The sequence below is a fragment of the Salminus brasiliensis genome, chromosome 3 (assembly GCF_030463535.1).
Source record: "Salminus brasiliensis chromosome 3, fSalBra1.hap2, whole genome shotgun sequence".
Lineage (NCBI taxonomy): Eukaryota > Metazoa > Chordata > Actinopteri > Characiformes > Bryconidae > Salminus > Salminus brasiliensis.
This window is the reverse complement of record NC_132880.1, coordinates 13,253,521-13,268,830: the sequence shown is the minus strand read 5'-3', so window position 1 is coordinate 13,268,830 and position 15,310 is coordinate 13,253,521. Positions and strand designations below refer to the sequence as shown.

Here is a 15,310-nt window from a genome sequence, read left to right as displayed (position 1 = left end):
TTGACCAAATTCAAAGAAAGAAGCAAAAGTCCATGTAGCATGGAACGAAGATAGGAAATGTTTTAAAAAGCTGTATGGAGCACAAGCTGAGTGAGATTCAATTGCATTAGAGTTTTCTGCTTTAACGCTATAAACTCTGTAACTCTAAAACGGGTAATTATTCAATTATGTGAATTATAAACTTGACATATTATTTAGCTGTACAATACTAACTAATATGTCCTGAGACAATTCATAATCCAGAGGAAGATGGGTTCCCGTTTATGAATCTTGGTTTCTTGAGCTCTCAGGGAGGTTTTATTTGCCACTTCTTTGCTTGCTCAATAGGGTCTTGGTTTTGGATTTACAGATTTACATTTAAGTGTGGGCCTACATACTGTCCATTAGCGTCAAAGGGTTTATTAGTTTCCCAAGGGTCTTATTCGTTTCTCCTGTATGCTAACATCTCAGTTGTAGAGATTACATCTCAGATGTATGAGATTATTCGTATTTGATGTACTTGATGTACTGTGTCAGCTTGTGTACCAGAGGTCACACAGTACTAAAGGTTTCCTATGAAACCATAAATGTCTAAATGAAGATAACATGAACGCCAATATTCTTGTAGAATCTTGCCAAGTAATCTGAAACATCCATTTACAACAAAGGGACACCAAAACATCCAAAATAGGAACCCCAATTAGTAATCTACTGATCAAATCAGACAATGCCTTTTGGAGTAATGATGCCTTTGTTTTTCGCTCCACTGCAGGTGCTGCGGATGTAGAGCGCGTTCACTGACGTCAAATCTGAGACAAGGTTACTCAGCTGAGGGCTATTCGTCTCCAGTGCCCATTTCAAGTACTACACCATCTAATTTCACTAATTAATTCACTCACAGTGGCGGTCTAATTAGGCAGCTCAGATGGTAAGTTGCAGGCCTGGAACAAATACCTGCGGGCACTGTGCCCTCATGGACTGGAGTTGTATGACACTACTTTGCAAGCCATGTGGAGCATGTTAAGAAGACCCCCCCCAAAAAAAAAATAGAGCAGGGCATTATTGTGTATGGCACAGTCGTACGGTGGAGCAGTAACGAGGCTGTGAACTGAGGAATATGCTGTAAGCAAGCCAAGCAAGGAGTCCTAGCGAAATGAAGAAATATAGCACAGCCATTTAGAAGTGAGGAGGTAATATGATGACGTCTTAATTAGCATGAGAAGAATCTACTGGACAAAGTACCACAATGAGAAGCTGCAGCAACCAGTGCAGTGGACAGTAATGCAATCCGGTGACCTAGTGACACAGAAGATATTTACATTCGTTTTCCATTCGTGGTGTCTTGCAGACCTTTTTTTGGATGTCAATCTTACAGTTTAAAGAAAAAGTTCCAAAACTACATGAAGGGGGGACAAAAAAAATCATAGCATGTCTTAGGAACCTCCTGAGCATAAAGAAGAAGATCTAAAGAAGGAAATGTTTGGTTAAATCCAACACAGACTTCATCAGTGTCTCTCATCATACTTTAACAATGTAGAAGATTGAAAACATCTGCTGAACTAAAGGTTACAAAAAATATGCTAATAATAATGATAATAATAATAATAAAAACTTAAGGTGAGCAAAAAAGTGAAAGCTAGATGGATCTGAATAAGCAGTCCACTGCTAAAGGATGGGGGAATAAGGTACCCTAGCTCAATTCCAAGCTGTCCATCTTACCTGAGTACTTCTGAAGAGCCTCCTTTGTCTGTGATGAAGAGCGAGAGATACGGACAGATAGCCAGAGAGCGGAGGAATGGATAAGGAGAGAGTATCTGGAGGGCTTAAATATCACTTGCCCCACACTCCCCTCTCTCTCCCCCCCCTCCTCCTCCCCTGTACATCTCCCTCAGCTTCAGTTTCCTCTTCCTCCCTCCCCTTTGATCATATTGTGATGCGAGAAGAGTCAACCCATTGAGACTCTACAGGCACATGAAGTAAGCTTTGCAGTCCAGCTGGCGGTTACACAGAGTTTATATAATGATAAAGCAAGTCCTTGGTACATCATGAAAATTGGAGGTTCAGTCCAATCAGTTCTAATGTTATAATTAGAATTGTCTGTGGTAATGGGCCGTATAACACAGCATTGCAGCTGTAGAGCTTTAGCTGAAAAACTTTGTAGACCTGTAACCAGTAAACTGTTGACTTTTCATGTACATGTCAAGTATAAATCTGCTCAATACTCATGCTAACAATGTATCAGTTGTAAAGTATGCTTGTTGAGAGTGTAAGTGATGTGTAGACTTTATCTAATGGAACACATATTGGGATTTTATTGAGGTCTACAAAATAAAGAAGGGGTTCTTCAGTGGGTGCTTTGGTGATGCCAAAGGTTCCACGTAGACCCCTACCAAATCAAAGAACTATTTGATTGCCTAAATTGTACTTTGCCTTGTTCAACTCATTCCCTATGAAGGTAGGAATACCTACAATATAGCTCTAAAAACAGTTGACCACTGTCGTTGTCAACTGTTTTTTAATGCCAGTTTTTGCTAAGAGCGTGTGTATTAAGCTTATTCAGTGGGCGCTGTATTTGTCCATTACTGAAAATGTATTATGTAAAAAAAACACCAGTAATTGTTAGTTGTAATATTAACAAGGGAAAGGGCTAACCAGTCACAAAATTCAATGGCATTTCAAGTTATTTAACCAAACAATCACATCTTTGGTTGTAAAATGGTTTAAAACTAACTTAAAAATCATTTTTGACTTCCAAGAAAACCAGGCAATGACCCTTCCTTCAGAATTTGGGCCTCATATTTCCTTACTTTGAAAATGTAGTTCACAGCTAAAAATCCTACTACTTCAAATAAAGTCTAACCAATGTTAACAATGCTAACAGCTCTAACCACTGCTGTGGTTAGCTTAATTCGCTGTTCTCTAACGCTGTGCTGACTGCAGGAGGCTGGCATAGTGGCGTCCCATATCGCTTTTCAGAGCGAGGACACACTGATAATGCTAACGTAATGGAGCCCCACGTCAGCAGGCACGGTACAGAGTCAGACACACCAAAAGCAAACAAGACAGTAACATAGCCGGTGAGGTGGTTTTACATAGCCGAGATATATAAACATGATCTACCTGCATGTGCTTGTTTTGCCCCACACAACTGTACACATGTGTAAGCTACACATTTGGGAAAGGACTGAGGAAGGAGAAAATGTATGCGTATGGTTAGCTAATAGTACATAGTGGTACAGTTTTGTGACATTGTTTTAATCTATGTATCTGTGTGACTACTTGATGTGTCATATAAAATGTCATGGGCAGAACTGCGTAGGTTGTGTTTTATTAAGATCTATGTTTGCACAATTACACTGAACTTACCAAGGACTAAACTACCAGTTCTAGAAATCAAATAGAAAGAGATTGATAGATGTCATTTGAGATTTCTCAAGAAGTACAAGAAACAACTTTTTGGAATTTTTCCAACTTCAAGCTCTCAATACATCGCCACATGAGAAAATGTCAACTGACTATAAAATAGGCAGACAATACATGGTAAAGTAAAACATGGATTGCTGCTGTCATAACTAACCGATAATAACTGTTAATAAGTTTCTCTCTGAGATACATACATACATACATACATACAAATAATACATTAAATATTTTAGTGGTTTTTGAGATGCTACTTAGTTAGTGGGTGCTACTATGTTACAGCCCCAAGCTGGAATTTCAAAAACAAGGCCAAATTGGGATGCAGAAGTAGAGAGTACAGAGATAGAAGGAAAGATGGTATATATGAAGTCAATGCACATTCAACACATGTTGGGTAAATATCAGCAGAAATGCAGATGTTAAAAAAAGACAGAGAAAGAACTAAATTAGGGGTTATCTGCTGGCTCCCCATCCACCCCTAATCTGCTAAAACCGTACTGGACAGCTGTTGTTTTGAAGTCTCTGACAGAACTGACCTGCCGGATTTCGAATTGAAACTGTAAGTAGATCCACAAAACCAGTTTTGACTCTAGATCTTCAGCATTGTTGAGTTGCCACAGTTCATTTTCACATTCGTATTGCTACACACATTAACATAGATGATGCAATGGTATTGAGAGATCAACGTAGGTCAGGACAAAAGCAAAACAAGCATCATTGAACAAGCAAACAAACAAAAACGTCTCCACATGAATGATCAAATTTGAGATCTGACCCTCCAGGCAACGGTGAGCAATTACAGTGAGGCTTTCTCATTGTCTTGTTTGGTCTTCCAGTTCTAACCTGTGGATCATATGTGGATCACGTTGCGTGGAGGACACCTGGCTTTTCAGGGGCCTCCCTGGGTCAGTGGCCTAATGCTAAAGGGCTATTTTGGGCTCCCGTAGGGCCACATGGGTCCCCTGGTGTGGATTCCATCCCAAAGGTTCTTAATTATTAAGCCCTGGTCATTATTAGGACACAGAGCACCTGATATACTAGTTCTTGAGACAAAGCTAGACAAAGCTAAGTGAGAGAGGAACGCAAACGCATGTTAAGAGTGAGGCTGAATGTGAAAGAAAAGAAATGTGGGTGATGGAGAGGGAAACCTTTCACTGAAAAGACAGTCAATCGACCAGATTAGAGATGAAACCATCCCAATCCTGAAAGAGGGTAAAAGAAAGAGCAAAACGTAAGGCATAAGAACACATGTGCTATTAGACACCATGCTTAAAGACACAGTTTGTTTATTGTCATGCAAAGAAGACTACTTCATTAAAATTTTGGCAGTGGTTTGTGAACAAGTGCTTAATATTAGTGTGAAATAGTGTTAGCATGCAACCAAATGTGTACAACAAAACCTTACAAAAAGTGATAGTGTTATGGGGTTAGCATGCATGTGTGTGGGTCCCTGGTAGGCATACTGTTGTAGTAGCACCAGAGTTGGTTGATTGATTGAACATGCCAATAAAAAGTAGCACTTGTAAACATATTGGCAGAGGTACTGTGTGGCACATTTCGAGGCCTATGTTGGAATGTAGTGTTACCGTAAATAGAAATCTTTAAATGGCTAAAATACAATACAGATCAATACAAATGACAGCATACATTAGGGCATGTAAAAATGCATAATATTGAGTGTTTTATGCTACAATGTAGTAGTAAAAGGTGTAGTGTTGGCCAAATTTGAGAGGCTATGAAATAAAATATGACAATTCTTAAAAATATTAGACCGAAATAAACAAAAAGGGTACAAAGGTTTGGAGAAGTGTGCTTCAACTGGCTCAAGCTCCTACGAGGTCTCCTCTGCCTCTGGCTCCCCTTCTTCCTTTTCTTCTTCCTCTTCCTCTTCCACTTCCTCTGCCTCATCCTTCACTTTGGCTGCCGCCACCTCCTCTTTTACAGGCTCTGCAGCTTTCTCTACTTCCGGCTCCGCCTTTGCCGCTGCAGGGGCCTCGGCCTGTGTCTCCTGCACTGAATCCGCCACTGGCGTCTCCTCGTTGCAGCGCTGATCACTGAGCGACTGTGCCAAGTAGCCAATCAGCTTCATGTACTCCTGGAAGCTGACTTTTCCATCTTGGTTTGTGTCGAGGCCCTGACGCATCTGCTTAACGGCCTCAGAGCTCTCTGTATCCTGAAAACCAATATAATGCAGACAAAAGATTATGTGCAGCCCACAAAGCGTTGAATTCCAAAAAGACCAAAAAACTTGAAAAACAGTAATATGCAAACTTTAGAAGCTCTGAGACTAAACATAACTAAGATAATAAAGTACAGCGAAACGAATCCTCTGTGAAACCCATGCTTGAATATGGCATTTTCTGCAAATTCTCAATATTTCTAATATGTTAATTAAGCAAATAAACAGAATTTGAGCATTTGTGCTTCGAACATCAGTTCTGCCACAAAGTAGGTTTTAGACCACATAATTATGGAGCCACTCAAACTGAGCGATGAAAATTATCAGGCCCGGTGATTTTAGAATGCCTGATCTTTGATGAGATGGTAAATAATAAGGATTGGGTTGAGGGCGCACAACATGTATAAAATGACGTTGTGATTAAATCACTGTATTATGCTAAAGGTATAACAGTTGCAATATATTTTGAATTTGAGATAGGGATGGGCATATGTTATGCACCCAATAAATTACTGTTTTTTTTTGTACATAAGTTTTTATCAGAGGGCGGTGCAACTGGAAATAAAACAAGTAGCACTAGAGACCTTTTAAACATGTCTAAAATTTCAGAACATTGCTGTGAGTATTTGATTGCATTCAGCTGCAAGACTTTTAGAAAGGCCAGGATATTGGACAATCACCATCCCCCCTCATCCTCAAAGTACTGGATTGAGCATCACCATTCCACAGAACACAGTTCTTCTGCTTTAAAGCTCAATGCTAGGGGGGCTTTATACATATATATCTGCTATATGGTAAATATATTTGCTCCAGAGAGTTCTATTCTATTGCCAATATGTCTCTACAGAGACTAGACAAGCTGTCTGTGTGTGTGCATTTGCACATCTGAGCTGCAGCAAAGGGTGCAAATTAAACATTGATACAGATCTTGAAACATTGCTAAAACATGCAACAGTCACTGCTGCTTTGAACCAATTGTACACCAGTTTCTACATCATATCAGTGCTCTGTTTCATACAGACATTTAAAGAACATATGTGTGAAGGCCTCTAACCGTCATTATATTCTTCATCTGGTTCTTCACAAGAGTTTGGAACTCCTTCTCTCCAAGGTTCTCTTTGCCTTTTGACGATTTTAAGAAGATTGACACTAATGTCTTGATGGCCCCCTCCATGATTGCTCTTTATCTACAAAGAAAAGAAGGAGAAATTAGAAGACATGACTTGTTGGCAAGTGTGATTTTGTGAAGGTCATAAAAGAGCAGACATAACATACACATCATTTGCAGTTTACACAAAGCAGAGAGCTTATTTCATGATTAAACCTGTTTAGGCTCCTCCAGATTTGGGTTACTGAACACTGTGCGAAACTGGGTCTAGAATTAGCTTGTATCCAACCTCTGGAACCATGTTGCCATGATGTAAGATGATATGGTACGGTACGGTACAGACAGCACAACCCCAGTTTTTTTGGCTGTTTGGTAAGCATTGAGGACCCCAACAACATTAACGATCTGCTGCCTTTATCTATGTGTAGAGAGTGGAAATCTTGGCGCTATAAACTGACAGTTGAATGGAGATAAGGGGAGAGAGGAGAGAGGAGCAAGTTGCCACAATGGCTCCCCTGATCTTTGATAGGTCATCTGATATCCAGAAGGCCTAACTGCACAGTGGCTTCGTGTTACTCGAGGGATTACCAACACCCAAACTGTTTTTTTTCTCTCTCTTTCCCTAACCTGTCCTTTTTCCCTCCTGCGTTGCCTATACCGTCTGTCGCACTCAGTCTTGCTCAACTGCTGGTTTTTCTCTTAGTATCTGCTCTACGCCTTTGTCTTGCATACCACTACACAAACGTGCATGGCAAGTGAAATGTGTTTCATGTATTCTGCTATTTTTGTCCTGACAGGGCTGTCAAGGTAGCCAAGATAACCAGATTCTATTTTTTCTTAAGTTAAAGTAGCATTATGTAGCCTTAAAATTACCTTAACAACAGCTTCAAGCTCATTGTTGATCCTTCCTTGACCGGTAATAAGGAGAGTAGCACCACTATCATTGCTACTCCAGGCTCAATATAAATCAAATAGGTTCCTCCTCAGATAAATCAGGCTACTTACAAGGTGGATATTTTTATTTTTTAAATTAAAAATCAGCATTATATTTCTTCAATTGTCTCAAATTCTGGCCATTAAGTGACTTAAAAAGCATTTAACTGTAAGATCTAATATTTTGGAATATGGGAAGTGTTCTGTTAAGCATATGCTTTATTGTTTGGTCATAAAATGATGAATCGGCAAATAGTAATATCAGTAGTGATTGCCCTGGTTGAAAAATTTTAAAATAACCGTATAATGGCGTGTTATGCTTATTTAAAATCCTCCCTTTTTTATATGCATTTTCTTTATATCTTTTCTATCTGTCTAACTTCTTATCTTTCTTCTAAAAAGCAATTTGTAATTGGTTTGCTATTGCCCAGTTGAGTCCATTTTACTGTATGGCCTTTTTAAATGTGGGTTCTTTACTAATTATACATATCATCTGTAGTTTACTTGACCACTAATATGAGTAATAGTGACAGTCACAGACAGAGCACGATGTAGTAGCGTAGACATTATAAATTCCCTAGTATCTGTCTGCCAAACAAAGAAATATGCCAGTGACACATGAACCAGCAGGCAAGACAGTGTGATGCAGGCGCAGAGGAAAACAACAGAAAACAGCCAATGACTTGTTAGTAAGGAGATTCCATGCATTGCTGTCTGTGTGAGTCACTCAAACTTCACTGGAATGTTAGTCTCGCTATTGCTAGTCTACCTCAACGCGTTTGTTGATTAAGATAGGACTCTAAAGTAAAAAAGAATCGCTGAAAAAGACAACAAAGAACACTTTAGCCTGACAGAAATCTTGGTAGGCATGGCTATCCACGATGAACTGCCTTCTTCATGTTGCACTGCTATTCGTCCGACTGCCCAACACACAAACACACATGCATAGTTTGCCCTCTTCACCCTAACTGGCAGGAATACGTACATGTATAGGTGGTTACCAATTAGGAAACATAGCTCTTAGACTAATTAGTAAGAACAGAGAGAGCGAGCCGACACATTACTTGCTTATTAAAGTATTTGGTTTCATAGACTGTTTGACACAGGAGTGAGGACACTGCTGTGTGAGTCTCTGGCATGTGGCACAGGAAATTGTTCTCTAGATCACTTCTGGTGAAACCTAACCACTTTAAGTTATATAGTGCACCCTACTGACTTTTACACTCATCAATGAGTACACATGAACGCATTTTATATATACATACTGTCCAGAGAACTGTTCAGAGTTTCCAGTGCCACATGCCAATTAGAACACAAGCCATTAGAACACTAATATTACAATAAACAGAAATAACATTAATAGTAAAATACAGTAATAACAATACATTTTATTTAGAAGATCTTTTCGTTAAACCCAAGGCCACTGTACAATTAAACGTACAAGATCAAGTAATACAAATAATATTAAAGGGATACCAAAACCATAAAGAAATAAGGTTAGAGAAATGAAACATAATGTATTCCACAAGATTGTTGGAAACATTCCTTTGATATTGGTCGATATTGGTTTGATATGGTTGCACCATTCAATTCCTGACTTTTCAGGTGACTTTTCAGCTTTCATGCTGTGAATCTCCCATTTTACCACACCCCAACACCATAACACCTCCTCCACCCTCCTGGACTGTTCACACAAGGCAGGTTGGGTCCATGAACTCATGCAAATTCAAACCCTACCGAATGTGTGCCTCAGCTGAAACCAGACTATCAACCGTCCAGTTTTGGTGAGCCCGTGCCTACTGCAGCCTCAACTTTCTGTTCTTGGCTGACATAATGAAACCTGACAGTGGTTGGTGCAGTGTAGTGGGTAACAACATCGAACTAGGGTCCGATTCCCTGACTGGGCAAGCACACCATGCTATACCAATAAGAGTCCTTGGGCAGGACGCTTAACGCTGCAGGACTCCTAACGCTACCTGTGTAACATGATCCAAATATACATCGGCCTGGATAATGTATGCTGTAAATGTTGCATAAGACCATTACCATCACCATAACTGTGATAAATCGGAGTTATCTGAGCTAACGTAACCTTTTTGCCAGCTTAACCCATTCTTGCAATTTTCCGTTTGACTTTCCAATAAAGTCTGTCTGCAGAATGGCTGCTGAATGGCAACCGGATGTCCTGAGTAAACTCTAGTGACTACTGTAAATAAAAAAATCCCTGGAGATGAGAAGTTCTAGAAATACTCCAACTAGCCAATCTGTCTTTAACAAGCACTACCTGAAGCTGCTTCCTCGTAACTGCATCATTTCGCACATTGCTGTTGGCACATGATTGGCTGATTAGATACTTGCTTAAGTGAGTATGTATACTAAAGTGCTTTGTGTATGAGTTTATGTGTGTGTGTATAGAAAATATAAACTCATTCATTAAACTAATTAAAGCTCTGGATGCCATTCCTGTCTCTAACCACTCAAATGAAACCTGTCTGCAGTGTGTGAGACTGTCAGGGCTTATCTAGGTTACTATCTCTGCATTCGAGCGCTTTCTCTCTGGGACAATGAACCGTTGTCACATAGTCCTGCGAGCATGTTCCACCTAAAGCTCAAACAAGACTGTCTCCACTTCCGCTGTTCACTTCTGTGGACTGGGTGTCGCTAAGTGAGCTTGGTGATCCTGCACCCCAGGGTGCCGACCTCTCGACTTCCCTCCCGGTCATAAAGACAAATGAATGACTGAAGGCTTGGGCAGTAAGCCCGGATATTCAGTGGGCTGCTGAAAGCCGGAGCCAAGGCCCTTTAGAGGTGGGTAGAGTGGCCTAAAAGCAGGCCGTTAAGTAAAGGTATTGTCAGGCTACTTCAATGAATGACTGGAGTAAAAGCGATCGAAATAGCTACCATAACTATCAATAACGACTTATGTAGGAGTAATACTTAAAAAAAAAAAAAAAAAAAACTCCCCAAGACCAGAGCTCCCAGCTCATCCAGCAGTCCAGCATCCATCAGCCAAATGAAACGAACCACAGAAAGGAAAGTAGGGTCTTCAGATAAGTGATTCAAATGACAAGATCTTGAGCGAATAAGCTACTATTTGAAGTCCACAGAAGTCCATCAAAACTGCACTTGGACGTGAGGAATTGCAGCTAGTTCCTGGCCACCGCTGCATATTATTACTCACATAAGACATAAAAACCCGAGGCATATCATTAAAGATGAAGACTGGCGGGCTCCCGTTTCTCTGCAGTGCGCGATACAGATTGAGGGGGAACGTGATCCGCCCGGGTGCCATGAAAAATTCACAGAGGAACAAAGTCAGGCTGCGTATAAAAGCGGCCGCAGCAGCCTTTGCTTTCTGCCGTGGGTCCTTCCAGCACCACGAACCACAGGCTGACACTCCAGACAAGCCACCATTAATATGAGCCTGGCTGGCGTGTCTGTGTGGCGTGTGTAATTTAGGCTATAGGAACTCAAATGAGGGTTTACACAAATTCCTTTCCAAGAACGAGAGCAAGAAGGAAGTGCATACTTTAAGCTTTCTGAAATCATTTTAATGTTATTGGTAATAATAATTAAACTACTACGGGTAGGAGTCTAATAATATTAAAACTAATAGATATATCAGAACAAACGGGACACTGGGCTCACAAATCTCGACTCTCTTAGTCTGAGAAACCTTAGAAAGCTGTCGAACTGCTAGATAACTGCACACTTATCTAACACAACACCCGAGCTAACGACCAAACCACAGGGCCGAGCTGCAGCTTCACAGCTACTATTCACTTCAGCCGTGACCAAACTGCAGCAAAACAGGGAAGAAAAACGGAGAACAATCGACGGTTAGGGTTTCTGGAGCAGAAGTGGTTTCGTGGCCAGCGGGCGCTTCAGTCGATCCCTAGCGGTGGAAGCGAGTGGCAGGGTGTGTGTGTGTGTGCGCGCGTGTGTCTGTGGCAGGGTGTGTGCGCGCGCGCGCGCGCGTGTGTAAAATCTAAAACGTGGCGCTGAGAGTGAGACCCAGCGGCTCCGTAAGTAAAAAGCCCCTGACAAAACCGGGGAGAGGGAATGTAGCTAAAGCTGAAGAAGTTCGGTGCACTTACCCTAAAACCAGAGACACGAAAAAGCCGAACGAGGAGCAGATTTTTACACCTCTTACTTCCCGCTCTTCTCCCGTCTCTTCCCTCCTTCTCGCTCTTCGCCAGCAAAAAAAAAAAAACTTGTCAAACTCGAACGGCTGCAGAACCTCTTCCGTGATTTAGGGGGTTTTTTTTCTTTTTTTTTTTTTCGTTAAACTTTTTTCCCCCTTCGCTGACAACCCAGAGGGCGTATTCGTGTGGAGGGGAGTTTCTGGGCTGAGCTTCAGCTGCAACATGGAAACGTTTCAGAGAGGGAAAATGGGAATGTTTAGATAGCTAGCTAGGTAGTCGAGGACGTTATTGTCCCGTATGTAGTGGAGAAATGTCGTAAATGGCTGTGTGTGGATTTGGGGTGGATACCTCGCGATAGCTACGTGAAAAGAGTGGAGGGGCTGATTCAGGCTGAAGTGAGGAAGACTGTAGCTACAGGGTGCTGGAACCCTTTACTCAGCTCTGTGGGGTCACGAGCTGCAGGGGCTAGCTGTAGGTAACTACAGGTGTGAGCAGACATTCACTTGGTCACTTGGTCACTTGCTTGCTTGCTTGCTTGATTGATTGCCTGCTGATCTACCGTATAACACCGTCTCAGACATGAGGCAACGTGACCACTTCTTAAGAAGGCATTGAACTCTCCCATCACCACCACTGTGACCATTTTTGACCAAGCTAGTTAAATTGTGCATGAAATGTGGAAAATCCAGTGCAGTTTCCAGAATCCAAAAGTTATCAGGAAAACACAGCTCGACTCCATGCAGTTCAAATGGACTGCACTGCAATATGATGCACTCTTGTCCACTTTTGTTGGGGTTGTTTTTAGGCCTGTCTTGGTGACAGCGTGTCCTGTAAATCTATCCATTAGGTGTTATTAAGTAGAACTGTGGCGGCCTCTGATTGAGGTTCATGAGCATATACTTGTGCATTAGGTCTCCTTTCAGTTCAAATTCATTTCATGTTCATAACTTTTAATAATGCAGACTTTGATCCAAAGTAGCCATGACATTGTCCTAATAAGCAAGTAAATGTGCTGGCAGTTGCCCTGTAAACACCATGTAAACAACATGATCTGCGTGGACCTTTGTGTTTTTTCCCTGTGTGAGTGCGCCCAACGGAGGGTGGCACCGCCCTTGCGATGTATGACTACCTGTCTGTGTCAGTGTGTGTCAACTGCAGTCACTCCTTTGTCACACCTCCAATTCTGTTTGATTAGGCTACAAAGTCCAGAGTCAGGAGCTGAGTAGCTTGAGCCTCAGGGCATCTAAACTTTTCCAAAAAAAAAGGCACTATGTAAATTGTTCTAGGCAAACAGTGAGTTTGTTGGTCAATTAGGTTGGTCATTCTGGTGGATGAATGGGTTTTGTAGTGCTTTGCTTTAGAGAGGAGTAGCCCTTTGCTTTAGCAAATACACAACTAAAGCAAACCCATGGCAGTGAACTCTTTAGTGTACTGTGCCCATTTCATTTCCAACCGTAGAAGCTAAAAGCTTGCAAAGAAATGCTCTGTGTTTTAATCTACATGAATCACATTCATTACATGATAGTTTCGTAGTGTTAACTGAGAGGTTAAGAGGAGGCTTAGGTGTTGGTAAGTTGTGAGGAACCCTTATAGAATTGTAGGTGCTACACATGCGATTTTGTAAGCCTGCAGATAGGGTTGTGGAGTCAAAAAGACTCATACAGTGATGTCAGACCTGCTGAACATGCTGTTGGAGAAAAGCTTTGATTACCCGAAACCTGGCTTTGATTGATGACTTAAATCTTAAGACATTTACAGCAAAGACACTTTCTAAGCCAACTGTATGAGTGTATTTATTGTACGTGTGCATTGTCTCCATACACTGTAGTGATAATAATAAAAAGGGCAAGCCGGTCTATGGAATAAAACAATAGCTTCTTTTATTTCACATCACCTGCCTTGGCCAATGGTTAACTAAACTCCAGAAAAGTCCCAAGCTTCCGTTTGACCCAACTGCTTCAGTGTGTGCATCAGTGGCATGTTTCAAATGGTCTTGCTGTAAGTTTAGTGGCTGTAGCCGCCGTGCTTACTCGCCAGCTTGCCAATCAGCTGCCAGAACTCTTGGAACGTCAGTTCGCCGTCATTGTTCTCATCCAGTGAGCCCATGAGCTGGTCAATCACGGCTGGATCAGTCGCATTCTGCAGGTAATCAGACAGGACAGAGAGGCATTCATGTGCACTTTAGGGCCAACCAGCAAACAGTTTTCAACGACAGCAGCACCATCGTGTGGAAAACCGATGTACTGCGCATCTGTTCTGCTGACTTACTACAGGGAGTTTCTTGCGGGCCAAAGAGCAAATTTTGCAGCACCTTTCCTTACTGACCCTCTTCTCCAATCTAACAAAACTACTGGCAAGAATGCAGAATCCAACTCAATCAGTTTTTTCTCTTTTGATCACGGCGGGTTGTCTGTAGCCTTGACCCACAGGCTTGTGTGGGTGTGTAAAAACACAAATTACTCTAAGCAAGCACACATTTGCAAACCCCACACAACACTGAAGCAATAGCTCCAGAAATACCAGCACTACAGACTACAGTCTTTTGCTTAGACAACACATTACTAAAACCAGGTACGCTAGTGTGCACAGAACAGTGAGTAAGAGAGGAAAGTCTGACCTTGACGAGGTTTGGGAGCTGGGTCACCACGAGGCTTTGAAATTCCTCTTTGCAGAGTGTCTGTGAAGAGCCATCTTTGCCTGCATAAGTCTTGAACTGGCTGACCAGTACATTAATCGCAGACTCCATGGTAGGAAGATTGTTTTGTTTAGCGTAAACTAGAAAAAGACAGAAAGAATAAAGACAATAACTGTTAATTAATGTAACATTGCACAAAACAAATGTTCACTAAAAGTTGAAAACGGTGCTCATGTAATCTCTTCAGACTTTAAACCAAGTACAAAAAAAGTTAGAGAAGTTTAAGAGCAAGCAAGAAGTTATTTTTCCAAATAGTAAATGTCACAGTACCTGCGTGGTGCCTTCCTACTCGCAACATGTGGATGTGCTCCATCTCTTTTCCTCGCCTCTTTTATTCCCTTCATCCTACAGCACAGCTCAGCGGAAAACAAGAACTTTCTCAAAACAAAACTCCCCTTTTCCCCCCCAAACAGATTCCACCAACGGCCAGGATGCTCTTATCTGCTTTATACATCTTTCCATTGCTGATGCCACAACACAAACACAGAATCTGCATGCATAGTGAAGTTCTTTAACAAAAGTATTATAAGCAAGTACTATGAGTGAAATAGGAGGCGCTTGAAGTGCATTTCATGTAAATGGTAAATGCTGATGCAGGATCATCATCATCTCAGTGCAAAGCATCTGAAGAAAAGCCTGAGAGTTGATTAGTCTGCAATTTCAGTCAGGTTGTTTACAGTGTTGTCATAGTGTTGAGGGTTTAAACACCAGTCATCAGTGAAACGTAATCCGATAAACCTGCCTAAACAGCACCTAAACTTAGGTCACCTCCAGCCGTTGTGGTTTTTATTATATATATACTATATATACTCTCTGCATTATCTAGAACATCACACTGGCTACTTTTACTG

General features: G+C 41.4%; 2 protein-coding genes across 2 annotated transcripts; both read right to left on the bottom strand.

The window, feature by feature from the left end:
* Nucleotides 1-4,668: 4,668 nt before the first annotated feature.
* s100u (S100 calcium binding protein U) lies at nt 4,669-11,920 on the bottom strand. The gene is made up of 3 exons (XM_072674656.1): nt 11,717-11,920; nt 6,633-6,765; nt 4,669-5,572 (listed from the first exon to the last, which is right to left on the bottom strand). The coding sequence occupies exons 2-3, from the start codon at nt 6,750-6,752 to the stop codon at nt 5,231-5,233; spliced, it is 462 nt and encodes a 153-aa protein (XP_072530757.1). The 5' UTR covers nt 6,753-6,765; nt 11,717-11,920; the 3' UTR covers nt 4,669-5,230.
* A 1,700-nt stretch (nt 11,921-13,620) lies between these two features.
* s100a11 (S100 calcium binding protein A11) lies at nt 13,621-15,273 on the bottom strand. The gene is made up of 3 exons (XM_072675554.1): nt 14,730-15,273; nt 14,382-14,539; nt 13,621-13,903 (listed from the first exon to the last, which is right to left on the bottom strand). Exons 1-3 carry the CDS (start codon nt 14,770-14,772, stop codon nt 13,769-13,771), a joined length of 336 nt encoding a protein of 111 aa, XP_072531655.1. The 5' UTR covers nt 14,773-15,273; the 3' UTR covers nt 13,621-13,768.
* Between the last annotated feature and the right edge of the window lie 37 nt (nt 15,274-15,310).